The sequence below is a fragment of the Lithobates pipiens genome, unplaced genomic scaffold, assembly GCF_037356315.1.
Source record: "Lithobates pipiens isolate NorthernLeopardFrog02 unplaced genomic scaffold, aLitPip1_a1.2 Scaffold_8, whole genome shotgun sequence".
Classification (NCBI taxonomy): Eukaryota; Metazoa; Chordata; class Amphibia; order Anura; family Ranidae; genus Lithobates; species Lithobates pipiens.
In genome coordinates this window covers 465,037,583-465,055,040 of record NW_027507903.1, presented here as the reverse complement: position 1 = coordinate 465,055,040, position 17,458 = coordinate 465,037,583, and the positions used below count along the sequence as shown (strand labels likewise).

General features: G+C 41.9%; 1 protein-coding gene across 2 annotated transcripts in view; it reads left to right on the top strand.

Annotated features, from left to right (window-relative positions):
- The first annotated feature begins 6,907 nt into the window (after positions 1-6,907).
- The window catches only part of LOC143960202 (uncharacterized), a 68,972-nt gene continuing 58,421 nt past the window's right edge, over positions 6,908-17,458 (top strand). The window contains exon 1 of one of the 2 annotated variants that reach the window (XM_077468527.1): positions 6,908-7,150. In XM_077468527.1, the coding sequence (XP_077324653.1) occupies positions 7,093-7,150 (58 nt within the window). In that variant the 5' untranslated portion in view covers positions 6,908-7,092. The remainder of the gene's footprint in view (positions 7,151-17,458) is intronic. The other variant, XM_077468526.1, reaches the window with a different exon arrangement.

Here is a 17,458-nt window from a genome sequence, read left to right as displayed (position 1 = left end):
CTTTGATTTTTTTATTTTTTTTATTTTATGCTATAAACAAAAAAAGGGAAAAACAAGGAGACAATGCCTTAAAAGAAGAAAACTAATGCGGCCACCATATCTTATGACTGGAAAGCTGCAATATAATACATTTTTGGTTTTGGGTTTAATACTGCTTTAAGGACTCTGAAATTTCTATTCTTTTATGATTTACTGTCATAGCAATTGCATGATTAAGAGCCATGCTGATTGGTTTCTGCCCATTGAAAGCATGGTCTCAATGCCAGGAATGTATGCACAGGTGTGCACTCCAAGTTCCACAACAAAATATACATTAGCATTCTCTGACATGATGAAAGTTAATGTTGACTCAGTACAATGGTTTTGGAACATAATAGGTCAATATAATCTGATAAGATCAATAGGAGCAGCTCTGTTTCTATTGATATATTTTTAATACATGATGTGTGATTAAGATAATGCATGATGTACTACAATAAAAACAGCAAGTATTGAACAGAAAGAGGACTATACTTTGCCCCAGGTTTCAGACTAATTTACATTTTACATTGTCTGTAATATAACTCTGCCCCATGTGGAATAGGCACACTTGCAAGACAGTGAATCACGCCATTAAAAGTGTCAAAATAGCTTTATAATAAATAATCTTATGGGTCCAAGGGTTAAACATCAGACTAAATTGTATCACATAACAGTGGATCAATGGAAATGGGTTGTTGTGTTTCAAGGGATTGCCCACTTCCTTGGGGCCAGTTGACCCCTGATGATCATAAGTAAAATATACAAAGACACAATTTAAACACATACAAATTTAATTTATCCAAACCACCCCCCCCCCCCCTACCCCAAAGAATAAAAAAAAATAACAACATTACAAAACACTAAAGGCAAGAATTACCACACACAAAAAAAACCTACATCCAAAAAAATTCAAATCTAGTCACCCCTGCCTTCTGAAAAAAAAAACATACTGTGATGTCAGAAGTCCAGAAAGTGCCCGATACCATCAATGTCCCTGTTGGCCCGTGAGTAGGAGAAAGCCCAGGGACCAAACTAGGGGGACATCTTGACGGCAGAATTGTATATTCTGTATATGTATAGAAAAACTTTAATTAAATGATGATAAAAGCCAAAAAAGATTTAACTTATACAGGGTTTTTTTAGGGGTCAAAAATGGAAGTAGGCAATTGTATGTAAGTGCACATATTATTTGAAACGACCTGTCAGAAGACAGGATTGAATATCTTACCCAAAGCTCTTAGAGCATCTTTGCCTGAAGTTATTATAATTAATGAAGGAAATCTAAAGTTATTTTTACTTGTAACCAATCCTTGCAAAACCCGTTCGCCAATTTGCATTGACTCGCAGTTATAAGCTACGATTTTGTCTGATGTATCGACCCTTGGACTTATAAGTTATGTGAACATAAGATTATTATTCATATACAGTACTATGTTGGTTACAGTTTTAAACATTGTGATAAAGCTCTTTTGAAATTTTTAACTGTGGTATACACCATCCTGAGGCACAACTTAACTACTTAAGCCCCGGACCATTTAGCTGCCCAAAGATTTAACTGACAATTGCGCGGTCGTGCGACGTGGCTCACAAACAAAATTGACGTAATGTTTTCCCCACAAATAGAGCCTCCTTTTGGTGGTATTTTATTTTTTATTTTTTGCGCTATAAGCAAAAAAATAGCATAAATTTTGAAAAAAAAAACGCATTATTTTTTACTTTTTGCTATAATAAATATTCCCAAAAAATATATAAAAAAAACATTTTTTTCCTCAGTTTAGGCTTATACGTATTTTTCTACATATTTTTTGGTAAAACAAAAATTATAGCATCTACAAAATAGGGGATAGTTTTATGGCATTTTTATTAATAATTGTTTTTTTTACTAGTAATGGCGGTGATCATCAATCGATTTTTATCGTGACTGCTACATTATGGTGGACAGATCGGACACTTTTGTAGCGATTTTGGGACCATTCACATTTATACAGTGATCAGTGCAATTAAAAATGGATTGATTACTGTGTAAATGTGACTGGCAGTGAAGGGGTTAACCACTAGGTGGTGCTGTAGGGATTAAGTGTGTCCTAGGGATTCTAACTGTGGGGGGAGGGGCTATGTGTGACACGACACTGATCACCACTCCCGATTACAGGGAGCTGTCATCAGTGTTAGCGTCACTAGGCAGAACGGGGTAATGCTTGCTTCCATCAGCATTTCCCCATTCTTCCTCTCCGTGAGACGATCACAGGTATCCCCACAAGTCTGCGGGACCTGCGATCACACTCACGGAGGGTGCACCCGCAAACCGATTCTTAAATGGCAATGTACAGGTACATTAATCTGCTTGTTCATGCCCTTCTGCCAAGTATATTGGCGTGAGCCGGTTGGCAAGCAGTTAAAGTGACATTTTTGTGTGCTTTGACTTGCAATATATAATTAAGGGGTGGTGTCCCTGATGTAAATTTATTATTAATCTCACTCCACCTGAACTATGTAATTATGAGGTTTGGGTATGGCAATTTTTACTTAGTTACATTGTTTCAGCTAGCATCCGTACTCCAGTGATCTCCTTTAGCCTCTGGGTCCTGAGTGGCTCAGTGGCTCCCCAGCTAAATTGTGATCACAAGACACTCACTTAGCACGGGCATTATTAATGGAGCACTTTGCTTTTTCACAATGAATTTAAAGCATTCTCTAATGGGACAACGTGATGTCACAATCTCCATCCTGTCTAATCGGTGGGGAAAAACGTATTTTCTTTGAGAAAATGTGAAGTGTTCCCTGAATGGAGCTGGAAGCTAGTGGAGATCATTGAAGAAGTGGTGCCTACTATGTTGATTTTCAGCTTCCTCAAGCATCAGCCAGGTATGGCACATACACAATGTAACTATTTAGAAATTGCCATACCTAAACTAGGTTTAAGCTTTAATCATGAGCTCAAAAAAACGGAAAATTGTATACTCACCTTTCCGTAATTTTCCTTTCCTGACGCATCCCATGGCAGCACACACAATGGGTTGTGACTCCGCCTCCACAACCTGATAGGACTGGTTAGCTATAAGATTTGAAGAGGAGTCCACCGTTGCATTCTCAGTAACTATCACCTTAGAGGGGTGGGATCCTGTGTGCTGCCATGGGATGCGTCAGGAAAGGAAAATTACGGAAAGGTGAGTATACAATTTTCCGTTTTCCTGACGCATCATGGCAGCACACACAATGGGAAATAACTCGCTAAATGGGAGGGTGCCTTTCAGAAGTTTTTATTTACTCAAGTACAAGGTATGGATGAATTTGATTGAATAATTGATCTCCCGAACTCAACCGTAGTTAGTTGAGTCGGGTCTATTCTGTAGTGCGACATGAATGTGGTTTTTGACGCCCAAGTTGCTGCCTTGCATATAGTCTCTGGTGATACTCTACAGTACGCTGCCCATGAGGCCATCATCGCCCTCGTTGAATGCGCTTTCAGGTTTTCCGGTATTGAAAGATGTTGAACTAGATATGCTTTCTTGATAATTTTAATTAACCATGAAGCTATTGTCCTTGAAGAAGCCGCTTGACCTTTTTTGGCGCCATGCGGAATGACCAGGAGGTTTTCTGACTCTCTAAATGGAGCGGTGACTTCCAGATAGGTAGAGATTGCAGACTTCACGTCCAGAGGATGCGGATTTCCGTCTGTGTTGAGAAAAACAGGAAGATTGATCTCCGGATTGAAGTGGAAGCTAGATGCTACCTTCGGCACGAACCGGTCCGAAGGTTTGAGTACGACCCTGTCTGGGTAAAAAAACTAGGTGTGGTTCTTTGATTAACAGAGCTTGCAGCTCGGAGACCCTCTTGGCCGGTGTGATTGCAACTAGAAATGATAGTTTTAGTGTCAAGTCCCATAGGGATATTGATCCCGCCGGCGTGAAAGGTTCTTTTGTTAAAGCTTCCAGAACGATCGATAGATCCCAGGTCGGAAAAGTTGGTTTTCTGGGAGGCCTTATTTTTAGGCATTCCTTCTGAAACTGAATGATGAGGGGATTTAAAGCCTATTTGATTCCTGTCATTGCAGGTATGGCAGAGACGTGAACTTTTAAGGTGCTTGGCCTTAATCCTTTCTCTAGGCCTAGTTGTAGGAATTCTAACATCTGAGAGACTGATGGAGAAGGAAGGGTTCCAGGACTGCTGTTGGGCTATTGCGGAAAATTCTTCCCAAATCTTATTGTATATGTTGTTTGTCGATTTCTTCCTTGCTTGCTGTAAGGTAGATACTACTCTTAATGAACAACCCTGTTCTAGCAACCTTTCCCTTTCAGTTTCCAAGCCGTCAGGTGTAATCGCTCTGGTGACGGGTGTAGGAATTGCCCTTGCCAGAGCAGGTCTGGAAACAGCGGAAGTGGGAGAGGCTCCTCTGTGTTCAATTGCAGGATGGTCGGAAACCACGGTTTTCTGGACTCGAAGGGCAACACTGCTATTACTGTGGAAGACAAACTCCTCAGTCTGGCCAGAAATCTGGCTAAACCGGGGCACCGGAGGGAATATGTAACCTAGGCGAAATACCCAAGGATGGTGAAGACAGTCGATCCCTGCTTACTTGATTTTTTGCCCCTGAGACCACCAGAGTGGGGCCCCCTGCGTTATAGCTCATTTAGAGACCGTACGGACAGGAGCTTCCAGGTAGGAGAGGCTGAACCTAGCTGGGGTAGTGCGGTAAGGGGCTCCATTGCTAACCGATCGAATAGGTGATGTCCCATTCAGGTGAGGAAAAAAAGGAGAATGCAACGGTGGACTCCTCTTCAAATCTTATAGCTAACCAGTCCTATCAGGTTGTGGAGGCGGAGTCACAACCCATTGTGTGTGCTGCCATGATGCGTCAGGAAAAGAACTTTCCATAAATCTCCCATTGTTGGTCATAAGATTATAAGCCTACCCACCATGGCAAGGTAGTCTCTTCTAGGACAGGACCTACCCTAAACTAGGCTGAGATACCCTCCTCTTTTTCGTAGAGTTGGATGCATGTTTGCAGGAGGCCTTATCTCATACCCCTGTGTGTGATCTACATCTACTCTTCATTAATCTGGTTGTCTGACTATGTGTTTTTTTCTAGTGTTTATGTCTGGACATCCATCTGTGTATTTGGAAGTCAGTGAATGCCAATCAGAGTAGGCAAACCAATGTTTGTCAATGAATGTATACAAGGATCCCTTGTTGACCATTGATGTCAGGCATGGAGGCCCCTTGCTGACCAGCGATGACAGGGGTGGGGGATACTCACCGACCAGTGATATTAGGCAAAGAGGCCCCTTGCTGATCAGTGATGTCTGGGGTGTGGGTACACACTGACCAGTGATATTAGGGAAAGGGATCTCCTGCTGACCATGTCTGGCATGGAAACAATTAATTGACTAGTGATTAGAATGCAGGCTGACCAGTGACTAGACATGTGCGATTAGTTCAATTCATACGAATTTCTGGAAATTCGTACATTCGTACAAATCCGAAATACGAATTTTTATGCTTGCGAATTTCATACGAAATGCAAAATTTCATTAACGAATTTTGGATCCAAATTAACAGAAACATGACTGGTGTTTTGTTCACCAATCAGAGGAAGTCAGCACAGCACAGGGATGGTGGGAACCCCTCACAATGATAAATTCATCATAACAAACTTTCGTTATTTTTACGAAAAGTTAGCAAACCTAATTGTTAAAAATTTTTATTTTAACGACAAGTTCACGAACCTACCAAAAATTCATATTCCGTACCAATCCGAATTAAATTTCGTACATGAATTACGAAATACAATTTTTTTTTCGTACGGAACAAAACGGAACAAAATTAAACAAATTTTTTTGACGGCGCCCATGTCTACCAGTGACATCAGGAGTAGGGCGGATTTGTTGAACAGCAATATCAGCAGTGGGTTCAACTCAACAACCAGCTTTGTGAAGGAGTAGGGAACTCCCTGCTGACCAGAGATTTCAGGGGGGGGGGGGGGTGCAAATCGTAGACCAGTGATTCTCAACCAGGGTTCCTCCAGAGGTTGCTAGGGGTTCCTTCAGCATTAGGCCATTTCTGCCTCACGGATAAGTCCAGACCAACACCATTGAGCTTTTTAGCTATCTGTAAGGAGGTAATTCTTCCCAATGACCACAAGCATAAGGACCATTCTTCCCACTGACCATCACACTAATGTATCACGAGTTGCAGATTTCAAATTTTTAGCAGGGGTTCCCCCAAACTGGAGAACTATTTTCAAGGATTTCTCTGTGTTGAAAAGGTTGAGAAAGGCTGTCGTAGACCATTGGTGTCAGGGCAGGAGCCCCTTACTGACCAGCTATGTCAGATTAGGGGAAGAATAGCTGACCAGCAATGTCAGAGGCAGGAGCCTCTCGCTGATCACAGACGTCAGAGGTGGGGAGACTCACTGACCAGTGAAATAGGTGGTAGGGGCCCCTTACTGATCATCAAATACAGGGGTGGGAGTGAGGACTCAAGGGCACAAGTGGTCCTTTGGGGTGGTGGATGCAGGGAGACTGGAGTTGACTTTAAGAAATCAACCCACTATACTCCATATCTAACTAGGAAAACATTTTTTGGCTGGATCGACCCTTTAAACACGGTCCCTTTTACAACCGCTTTTAGACTGTGATTTACAAGTTTATGTTTAAAAATGCTGTTGTTTACCTAAAATTTCAGAAAGAACCTACAAACCCATTTTTTTTTTCTACTGCAAACAACTCTTAATCCAGCTGTGACTCTTGCGCAAGTTAACTCCAGCACCCCCACCCAATGCTCTGCAACAAGCCAAATCTTAGGTCATTGGGTGCCAGAGGGAATGCAAAAAAGGGGCTGTTTTTTTAACTGCCTGGTATGTTTGCATATTAACAGCTCAGTTTGATGCATGAGGCTGCAGATCTCAGATGGGGAGTTAAGGAAGAATGCTGTGCTGGATGTTTGCTGCATGCCGTACGTACAGGGTGACATATGCTGGATGTGTGTAGGGGGAGTGACCAGCTCCAAGTCTATTGTATCATATAAGTGGTCAGTCCCTGCAGAGGACGCCAACACACGCCAGCAGTCAGGATGATGGACAGATGCTCCAGGGAGCCTCTGACAATCGCCTTCCTTCTGCTTTCTGCAGGTAAGAAGCTAAACTTTCGTAAAGGACTTAACAGAAAGAATTGCCTTTGCATGATAAAATGTAATAGCTGCAGTTGCAAATACAAAGCAGAAATGTTTCGTTTTTGCAATGTTCATTGAACTTTTATGAACAGTCCATTGAATTGTAACTGTTTGTAACTGTATTGTTTGTAATGACTTTTTTTTATATAGCAACGTGATTTAAATAAAAAAAAAAATACTGTTTTCCAAGACTTTAAGCGATCATTTAAAAGGGTGGCTGCAGGGTGGTAAAAGCAGGCAGTTAAGCTGCAATTTTACTGCCCCCATACAGCCCACGTAAACAAAGCAATGCAGGTGCTCAGGGCTGTACCCAGGGGCGAACTGACCATTGGGCCACTCGGGCACTGCCCGTGGGCCCCGAGCCACTAGGGGCGCCCATCAGTGTTGCCAGCCTCAGTAAAACCAGGGACAGTATGTAAAAATCTGTGTTTTTTTTACATCTGTCTCTGAAATGTCCCTTACCGACATCCTTTTGGTCTAAAAATCCCAATATTATAGCTGCCCCACCTCTCCAGTACCTTCTCAGCCAATAGAAACATGTCTGTGTATACTGTGTGTACATGTATGTGTATACTGTGTGAGGCCCCATAATCTCGGATTACCTGGGGGCCCCATAATCTTCTATTGCCCGGGGGCCCCATGAGTTGTCAGTCCACCCCTGGCTGTACCCATGCCCCAGATGCAACGCTTTGCATACATGGCAGAAGGGTGACAACACTCACTGTACTTGGAGGAGCAACGTTGTCACCCAAGGTTGTTTTGCCTACAAACACCCCCTCAACTCCTCATTTTCATTACATAGGGGGAGGTGTTCTGTAGGTCACAGTAGATGATTAGAAAAGCTGATAACATTGTTTGAGATTTCAGTTTGGTACCCAGAAAGTTTCAGGGAGCCAAGGTCTCTGGATGGGTCAACTGGTAGTTTTTTGTACTTGCAAAAAATGTACTTAGCCTGGAAAAAAACAATAATGCAGCCACTACTTCTAGGGTCTGGTAAGCTGCAATGTATTTCATTTTTTTTTCCCTGGGTTTAGATTGCTTTATAATTGTTGTCAATTTACTACTGCAAGACACCTCGGGTCTTTTCATAATTAGACCCTATGTTTTTTTTTTTTTACGAAAGGCAAATCCACTTTGCACTGAAAGTGCACTTGGAAGTGCAGTCGCTCTAAATCTAAGGGGCAGATCTGAAATGAGGGGAAGCTCTGCTGATTTTATCATCCAATCACATGCAAGCTAAAATGCTGTTTTTTATTTTCCTTGCATGTCCCCCTCGGATCTACAGCGACTTTACTTCCAAGGGCACTTTCAGTGCAAAGTGGATTTTCCTTTAGTAAATAAACCCCAGTGTGTTGGGGTGTGTTGGCACACTTGGTTAAAAGCATGAAACGTTAACCTAGTTATGCAAATATAAACACACATAAATCTATTTGAGGCAATTCACAAAGCTTTGAAGCGGTATTAAACCCAAAACCAAAAATGCATTATATTGCAGCCTACCATTCTTAGATGTGGTAGCTGCATTTGTTTTATTTTGGCTTTTTCCCTCTGTTTTCACCTGGTGATCTGGCTAGTAACACACCTCCTGTATTATACAGACACCACTCCGTATGAATGAGCACAGGTGGCAAAGCAGACAGCAGCATTGTCAGTCTGGGGGGAGGGTAGTGGTAAAGGTATTAGCAGATTTAGATACACTAACAAACCAAACTCCAGCTTACACTTTATAATCAGTTACAGCAAACAGGTTTTTTTTTCCTTTTGGGATAAAGTGCTTTACAGAAATAAATAGTGCCGATCATGTAATAACCCCTGCCAGTATTAAGTGATTTGTTTCACCCATGTAAACATGATGCATTCTGTTGGATAGATTGTGCTTTTGAAAAGCAACAGACTTGCTGGCTGGATCATCAGATGGAAATAGAAGAAAGCAATTCTAAAAAGGAATCTAATGCAGCCGTCACATCTAAGTATTGGTAAGCTGCAATAAAACAAAGGTTTGCCTTTGGGATTAATACTAATTTAAAGAGGAAGTAAACCCTGATGAGTTTACTTCCTCTTTCATTCCCTGCAAAGGTAAAGCATAATGGACTACTATGCATCGCATAGTCACTTACCTGACACAGAAGCCAGCGATGTCACCGCTGTCCCCTGTAGTCCGGCGCATCCATCTTCTTGGTGGGTCTCGCTGCTCCGCCGCTGTCATTCGGCGAAGCCGCCATGACGTCACTCCCGGGCATGCGCACGGGAGCCGCCACGCACGGCATATTCGCTGTTGACCATGCCGCGCTCAGTGTGCCTGTCTTTCGGCAAATATCTCCTAAACCGTGTAGGTTTAGGAGATATTTCTTGGACCTACAGGTAAGCCTTAATCTTGGTCAAAGTGTGTTGTAAGTGTTTACAACCACTTTAAGGCTCCATTCACACCTGAGTATTTTGTAGCTTGCAGTGCCAAAATGTTCAACACCCAAAATCCCATAATTTTCAGTGGTACCTGCATAGTGTTGCTTGAAGCTTAAAGTGGTTATTCTTACTTGAGCCCGATCTGATCCAGCGATGTCCATGAGAGCAGCGGCTCTTGCCGCTGTCTCCCTCTTTATTGGGCAGATTGATAGCAGCAGCACCCATTGGCTCCTGCTTCTGTCAATAAACTCCAGTGACGAGGAAGCGGAGCCAAGTCCTGCTGTCTGTGTCAATGGATGCAACAGCAGGCTCAGGAGCGAGCACGCACGAGTGCCCCCATGGGAGGCACTTGACAGAGAGAAGGAGCCAGGAGCACCGGGGGGGGGGGGGAGAGGAGGTTTCGGGGGCCCCTCTGTGCAATTCCATTACACAGAGCAGGTAAGCATAAAGATTTTTTTTTTCATTTACAATCGCTTTAAGGATTGTAGCGCCAAAAGCACACAAGCTTCTTTTGTGTCCCAATAGACTTCAATGGGAGCGCCTGAAAAAGCGCAACAAAACATGTGAAAACTCAATGCAGCTTTCCATTGGCTAAAATAATTGAAAAAACAAATGCTCAAGCCTCAGACACCTAAAAAAAAGTACAAAAAAAAAAAAAGCCTGCAAAATCACCAAAGACACTCAGGCGAAGTGTGAATTCAGCCCAACACAAGGATAAAGACCTCTTATTTATTTATTTAAACAATTAGGTTTATTAAGATCACGTATTAGACAGTACATATAAAGAACTCTAATTTAGCCAGGTGACTTGGATTCCCAAATCGCATTGGACTCATAACAAAAAAAATTAGACTTTTTTGAAAATAAAGATCCTTATGTTAGTGTGGTAGCTTTGTGAACTGAGTCTGCAGTCTCTGAAAATAAATTCATATAATACAAGTTTTTCTGTGAAGTCACTGATATGCAACACTATATGATTACACGGCAAAATCTGTTGAACCAATTAGGAAGATTACTGACATTAGTCCCAGGTATCAAGTGACAAAGCCAACATAGTGACAATTTACAATGGTCCCATCCATGCCTGATCAGAAGAAGTTGAAATTGGGATAGTAAAAATGAGTGATTGTAGACTGTGACAGAGTCACCAAGAGGTCCCTATGCAAGACCAATTTTAGGGCCCACACTTCTGGACAAGTAAATAGACAATGTGCCACTTAGTTCCAGAGGGCCCCTGCCCAGCTACACAGTCTGCACAAATGGTATGTCCACCCTTGCAGGGCTTTTTTTCAGGGGGAACCTGGTGGAACTCAGTTCTACCACCTCTGGCTCAGGCCCTTTGGTGCCTGCTCACCACAATCACTTGTAAATACAGAAGTCTGGTTTCTGTGTTTACAAGTGACAGCTCTGCTCTCTGTATGTAATGCAATCCTGGTATTTAATGCCCCTTTAAGACCCTCCTACTATTTTCATGAAAGTTGACTGAACACACCCATTATTTGATGTGATTTGGAGGGTGTATTACTGAGGGGTCCAGATTTTGTTCACAATCCAAAGCATACAGTACTGATAGATTAATTAGCTTTCACCCAAAACTGACCTGGAGCAAAGGGATGTGATGTCAAAATTTCAACTTTATCTAACCAGATAATGTCTTGTATTCAGTGACAAAATACAAAGCATTGTGTGAATGGTGGTGGGGCTGAGCAAATGACCCCTGTGGTCAGTGTGTAGAGGGGCAGTTACTTGACATAGGACCTGGAAGATTGCAGCTATCACTGTAATTGCGGTGACTACTACAGTGATTTCCAGCTTCCCCCGAGCTCCATCAGATATGAATTATGCATACATATATTGCTCCAAGCTGGACCAATGCAACTATGCAATTAAGATTCATACCTGGGGTTCAGCTTTAAGCATACCTCCCAACATTTTGAGATGGGAATGAGGGACACCTACTAGCAAATGTATGTAGGCACAGCACATGCCCCCTGCCACACCCCCTTAGGCTGGGTTCACATTGCTGCAGCAGCGAGAACCGGATGTGATTCGCACCGCACTGCAGTGCAAATCACATCCGATCTCTGTGCGATGCGAGTTCAGCCATACAGATAGTATGGCTGAATTGGCATCGCACCCGCCGCAAACTCGCACGGGACCCTTTTTTTGGTCCGCAGCAGAATCGGATCGCATGGGTGTTCACACCATGCGATCCGATTCCTGTCCAAGTTTGCAGATATGCGAACTGATCTGGGGGTGTCATTAAGGTTTCACTGACACTCCCAGCAGTCCGCATAGGGCAGTGTGAACTGCCGGCAGGAGGCATGCGATGCGGGAAAACGCCGCGGATTTGCGGCATTCCCGCATCGCTCCAGTGTGAACCCAGCCTTAAAGGAGAATTAACCAAAAAGGTTAATTAAATCCACAAGTGCTTTTTTTTACCACTACTATTTCTTTATATTGACTTTTAAAATTTACAAATGCAACAATTTAGAAATTGGATGAAAAGTTTAGCTCTGGGAAACGCTTTTTGAAAGATAAAAAGTGCATTTTATATACAAGCATAGAGATCAGACCAAAATGAGGGACAAATGAGGAGGAACGAGGGACAGAGGGACATTGCTCCAAATCAGAGACAGTCCCTTAAAATCAGGGACAATTGGGAGCTATGCTTTAAGTGCTGAAAATTGAAATCCCATAAGATAGAGGGGTTGATTTTCTAAAGGCAAATAGACTGTGCACTTTGCAAAGTGCAGTCACAATATGCAAGTGCAGTTGTTCCAGAGCTTAATAAATGAGCAGAAGCTCTGCTGACGTCCATCATCCAATCATGTGCAAGTAAAAGCTATTTTTTTGCATGTAATTGGGTATTCTTTGCAAAGCAAACCTTTTCCTTATTTACTAAGCTTTGGAGCAACTGCACTTGCAGTGTGCACAGTCTATATTTGCCTTTAGTAGATCAACTCCATTGAGTTTTGTTGATTAATGAGTTAATATAATTAAAATCTACACCATGCACTCTTCGCTTAAAGGCATATTTTACCTTTTGTAAAAAAAAAACATTGCAAAAGTGTGCATGTATTATTTGTTTGCACTGACACCTGCAAAGCATTGCAACTGTGATCAGTGGATTCCAGGTCTAATGTTCAGGCTCCTGCAGACTATTTCGCCAGTCCCAGATCCGTGCAGAGGTACAGACCTTCAGTTATGGAGCCGAAGGAATTACCGTAATCAGTATGCTACGTGCATGTCACCATATGCCCTGTCAAGAACTATGAGCCCCTCTGCCACAGTGGCAGATGGCACTTGTAGTCTTTCATTCACAGATCTAGGTGAATGGATCTGTGAATGGATGATGGGGCTGTGCGGCTGGAATAAGGTAGTCAATGGAAGTCTGTGGGGAGAAGCAGCCTGTGATTCATGTAAGGAAGGGGATGGGGTGGCGTAGGCCACTGTTTGAGGTTGGGGGGCTATGAAATGGCACCATGCTTTATGTTACATCCTAATTACGGTCGTACCATGAATTAATGTCAGAAAAGTGGAATTAGCCTTTAATCTATCTCATATAAAAAAAAAACGTCCAACCCATCATCCTGCCAGTAACAGCGTTTCCTGTTGCAAGCTGACCCCACTAAACAGATACCAAGTAGCATCAATGTTGTCAGCCTGTTGTGTGTCCTGTTTTAGTTGGGCTGCCTGTTAGGGCTGCACATGCTTCCAGCAGACTTCATAGACAGCTGAATGGCACAGGCCAGGCTGACAATGTTTCTCCTGAGTTTGAGGCAATGGCTTAGTTTTGCCATACATTATACAATTTTATTTTCCAACTTTCCTTTAGATTTACAAAAACCACAGAATATGGGCTCAAACCTAAACACTTTCAATTTGTATGGAATCAAACAGGCCATTGTACTATATAGTTGAAGGTAAATCTAAAGGAAATTGAATAAGAAAATTGTATAATATGTGGACAGCTTTAGAATTGTCAGCCTGCAACAGGAAGTGCTGTTACTGGCAGGATCTCTGCCAACAGATGAGCAAAAAATGATTTCCTTAATAAAAACTGCATACCATTAGCCCTTGTACACGCGGTCGGACATTCCGACGAAAAAATTTCCGATCGGACCGCGCTGTCGGATAATACGACCGTGTGTGGGCTTCATCTGACTTTTTCCGTCGGAATGTCCGACCAACAAATTTTGAGAGCTGGATATAAAAATTTTCCGACAACATGATCCGATCGGACTTTGTCCGATTGTTTGTAGAGAATTCCGATCGGACAAAGTGCCACGCATGCTCAGATCAAATTCCTAGACCAAAGCTATTGGCTACTAGCCTGAACATAATCCCGTCGTAACGAAATAATGTCATCACGTTCCGAACGATCGGATTTTCCGACAACTTTGTCCGACCGTGTGTATGCAACACCAGTTTCGGACAAAATCCGACGGATTTTGTTGTCGGAATGTCCGACCATGTGTGTAAGGGCTTAGACATCCTGCCAAACATACCAAAAAAATAAAATCTTGGGTTTGCATGCACTTTAAGTTTTTTTAGCACATAGGAAAAAGAGAAGTGTGCTATTTGCTAGCCAAGGACTGAAAAGGACGATGATTGTACTGTACTGTACTGACAAGGAAATAGAATCTGTCACGTGTGACTATATTCACATACTGAAGAACTCATCTGAAACGCATTCCTTTATCTGATTTGTGAACTGCTGCACATGCTAGTGCTCTTTTTTACCAATCTGATTGCATGAAGGCATTCAAATGAAAGCAGTTTTTTGCAGGGGGTCTGCAAAGGAATGTTTTTCTATTTCCTTTGCAGGGAGTAAGGGAGCCTAATACGAAGGGAGGGGGTCTCATTCTCTATGTACAGTGATCCTGTTACAGCTCAACCTCATCACTGTCATAGTAATGGAATGTACTGCAGACTTACTGGGAGCCCAGAGGTTAATGTGTCACGGCTGTAAGCAGACACACATGGTCTATATTCCATGTTACACACATCTTGTTATAATGACTTCCTATCACTCTCCTCCTCTAAGCTCCAGCATATTACTCACCAGTTTGCAGCCAACAATACATGCAAATAAAGTGCTTTTGCGGCAATCTACGTTTTTATTAAAAGGAATGTATTGTGGTCCCGTACATTATTTCTTAAAACCGATCTCTAGGCACACATTAAAGCTGAACTTTGGGGAACTGAAAAATTCCCCTTAGTGTGTGAGGCTTGTTGATTATTGCTCATTTTTTCCTAAAAAGGGATTTGTACTTATCTTAACCCTTCAGGCTCCTCCATCCATGCTATTGGTCCCTCAAAATGTCTTCTCTTTGGTGATCCAACTATTAAGCAATGCTGTGACATCATCAAGTGTGATCCAGGACCAACAGTCCCACATTGTATTTGTTTCTATATGCCCAATGCTCAATTGATACTAATAAACCTCAACTAAATGAATTATATAGTGTGCTGTGCCTAAAAATGTATCCACATTTAAATGTAAAAATTGCCAATAATATTATATACAATACTATAGAGTAAGATACAATAGTGCTCATTATTAACATTGATATGTACAGTACGATTTCTTATGACCTGCGAATTGTAAAAAGACCGTACTGGCATAGTATAAGATCCTCAATAAAACTTTAATATAAGAAAATATATATTGTGCTCACAAAGGTACTTGTAAAACACACTCCTTACATCACTTTTGTAAATAGAAGTCTCTTTTAACCAATGGATACAGTTGTTCATCTGTCAGTGCTTTACCATAGGCAGGAACTTGACCTCAGTCTAGTATCCTGACTTATGCATTTCGAGGGAACACCCTCTTCATCAGAGTTTTATTGAGGAAATTACACTATGCCAGTGTTCTTTCTGTTCATTTCACAGTGCATTTAGAAGATGTCCTTGTCTGGAGAGGTGGTGAATTCTATTCAGTTGCCAAGAGAAAGACACTTTAGAATCAAACTTTTGAACATACTTTATATTATTTATTTTTATTCATTATATCCTTTTCCACTTGAGCATTGGTAATTGTTGTTTTTGACACAGTGGCATTTCATTTAGTGATCCCAAATGATAAATGACCAGAAAAAAGTCCTCTTGTGTTGAGAAACAATAATTCTTTCCTCAGTGCCAGAAAACAATAGATCACCTCTGTGCCACCTCTTATATAAGGCTCCTTCTCCCTGTTGACCCCTTAAAGAATAAGTAAGGTAAAAATGCACCCATTACAATATCCTCCAGGGGTCTCAGCCACCCATCCCCATCACCTCCTCAATCCTCCTTTGTCCCCAATACAGCCACTTTTGTTACACAGTGCCCTTGGAGTAGCCCTACATTGCTTTCATACTCCATTGCATAAAAGGAAAAAAAAAAAAACTGTATAACATAAAATACAATAGGTATTGCTAAAACTATTAAAAAGACTCTGATTGCATGGTGAAATGCTCAGCACCAGTATATTAGTGTATACACAGTATATGTGTAGCAAAAACACTCCCTGGCTGATGGAGCTGCAGTCAACAGGTAGCTGTATGACTTCACAATGCCCAATCTCAACAGGTTTCCTCACAATGACTTCCTCAGGAGAAGCGTTTTTCCTGGGGGGAGATTCTTTTAGTGTGACTTGTGATTTGGAATCAATACATTAAATATATGTATATAGCATTGTTGGTAATGAACACTGTGTATTATGTGATATTGGTATGGCTATAAACAGCTATAAAAAGGAACATATATTGGTTTTCAATGCACGCTTTTTTTGCTGATGTATTGTCCTCCTAGTTAGGCAGCTAGATACATTTTGTTTTTGGCTCCTTCTGTAGCAGTGATTGCTTGGCCTGGTTTGTTCAGGGTTTCACAGACTGTGAGTTTGATTGCTCCCCCCTGCCTCCAGAAGAAGTTTCTGGAGTTTAGGGAGGGAGAATTTAAATGAGCAGGGCCTGGCCAATCCCTGGGGAGGTGTACCCAGGTGGTGGCTGGGATGCTGTTAAATAGTCTGGAACCCCGGAGAGACTGTTTTTTCCCCATGAGGGCTTTGATCTGTGAGCTTCAGGGGGCTGCTGCCCCTGGAGTGCTTATAGACTGCATGCTGGACTACTCTTCAAGGGACAGAACTGGTCCCGTTCAAGGATTTTTTAAGTAAGCCCCTTTTATCTGTGCTGCAGCTTACTTCATGGCCCTCAGCTGTTAATCTATAGACCGTTCCAGTCTACATTCACCTGTGCTTTAAATTGCCTTGTGGTCCCGTACTTTCAGTGCACTTGTAGTGCAAAGTGGATTTGCCTTTAGTAAATCAACCCCATAGTTTACTTTTAAGTAATCCTATTGTAACTTTGTCACATTTTCTTGACCTTTCATATTAAAGATTTTGTTTTAAATATAGAAATGAGTTGATTAGTCCATAGAGTAAACAGTTATTCAGTTTACTTCCCTCATTGCATTATAGGCCAAATCAAACCTTTTTTTTTCTGCCGCTTCATTAGAGAGATTTACTCCCAGTACTGCCGACAGCATTTTACCAAACAGGAAGTGAGAGGAAGTCTCCAGTAGCAACACAGACAAAAATTAGAATGCTGGGGGAAGGCTGGGAAACCCTATCTACATCCTATCTGGTAAAACCATTGCCAACAAAACAGGAAGTAAAATAAGTCTCTACAAAGGAGCCCCAAGTAGCAGTAAAGACTGGCCAGGAGTTGAAATTCTACCCTACTCTATTCACTAGAACTAGAACAAAAAAATTATTTGACCTATACCCTAAAGTTAGCAATAGATGAGCCAATCTTTTTTCATTCAGAGGGATGAATGAAAACAAAACTGACCCAATTCCCCCATCCACATATTCAAGGTT